General features: G+C 34.0%; 1 protein-coding gene across 1 annotated transcript in view; it reads left to right on the top strand.

The window, feature by feature from the left end:
* The window catches only part of LOC119592546 (kelch domain-containing protein 2-like), a gene marked incomplete in the record, with an annotated part of 55639 nt that overhangs the window by 47128 nt on the left and 7168 nt on the right, over nt 1-1343 (top strand). Inside the window, 1 exon segment of the mRNA XM_037941412.1 lies at nt 181-278. Coding sequence (XP_037797340.1) covers nt 181-278 — 98 coding nt within the window.

Raw genomic sequence — 1343 nt, forward strand, 5'->3', positions numbered from 1 at the left:
GACATAAAGAATTATATTCATGTTGGTTTTATAGATGCCTTAATGGGTAGATTGATTAATTGATGAAAACATGTTTGGTTACTTTTATGCAAATATTCATTTAAATCTCTGCATTACCATGAATATCTGACCATTACCTCTTCTAGCTATCAATATTTAAGATTTTCATATTGATTGCAGGAAACGAAAACTAAGCCGAGGTGATATTCCCCAGCAGCTCTCAGGGTCCTGTGCAGCGGTTCACAACGATCATATGTATCTCTTCGGAGGTACCGGGTGTAACTATTACATTATTAAGGTTTTTTAATGCACAGAGTTGACGTCAGTGCCTGTAGTCTGCTTTTGATTTTGATTTTTGGAAGCTATGGATATATTAATTATGTGCTTGTCAGTACATTAGTATTCTAATGTAGATTGGTTGATGTATTTTAAGTGATTGTAGTTTTGACTGGGATAATAGTATCATAGTATTAATTTTTTTCTACACATATATAACCTCCTCAACCACCAAAGACCACAGTTCCTCAACTCACATCATCCCCAGCCACAAGTTAAAGTTTCTGCTTTGATATTTAGAGCTGCATTTTATACACTAGAAAAAGTTTGTCTCCAATAGTTACAGCATAGTTATTATTAAAATTGAAGGTGTTACCATTTTTATAGCAGTAAACTTAAGGACATGTAGAGAAAATATAAATATTGTAATAAGACATATAATCATTTTTACCTATACAGTAATGAATTATATATTAATATAAATAAATAAAATACAAAAAGAAAAACATGTCATGAGTAGCTCAGCCATAGCCAGAGGAGGCTGTATAAAGAGAGAGGAGGAGGTCCATGGGATGGGGGCAGGGCATTGGATGGTGATTGCAGCTGTCTTTGGGCTTGGAAGGGATTCAAGGGAAAAAAACCCCCCAGACACAGGAGGGGGGGTTTGGGATTGTGGGTGGTATAACTAAAAAGGGCTATAACAAAAAAATGATGCCAAAAAGAACTAATTATTAGCTTCCCCTTCGTATATAACTTGCAGACATTGAAGTGGGGAATAGCCTTTTAGTCTTAGGGGTTTCTCTGTCAAAACTCATCCTTATCAAGGCTCCCCAGCTTTAAGATGAGTTATACACCTCAGCTGGGGCAGCTTGGGGCTTTAGCACTTAAACGTGTACAACAAAAACCCCATTCATACAATTACATAGGATGACACACAAAAAATTTAATCAAAATTTATGAATATGTTTTTTACGCATTGAAAAAATTTATCTTTTTGATCTTTATCTTTATAGGGCCCCTTTGTATTTTTTATAAAAATTAAAAATATATATAATATTAATTTTAAA

This window comes from Penaeus monodon, chromosome 30 (genome assembly GCF_015228065.2).
Source record: "Penaeus monodon isolate SGIC_2016 chromosome 30, NSTDA_Pmon_1, whole genome shotgun sequence".
Classification (NCBI taxonomy): Eukaryota; Metazoa; Arthropoda; class Malacostraca; order Decapoda; family Penaeidae; genus Penaeus; species Penaeus monodon.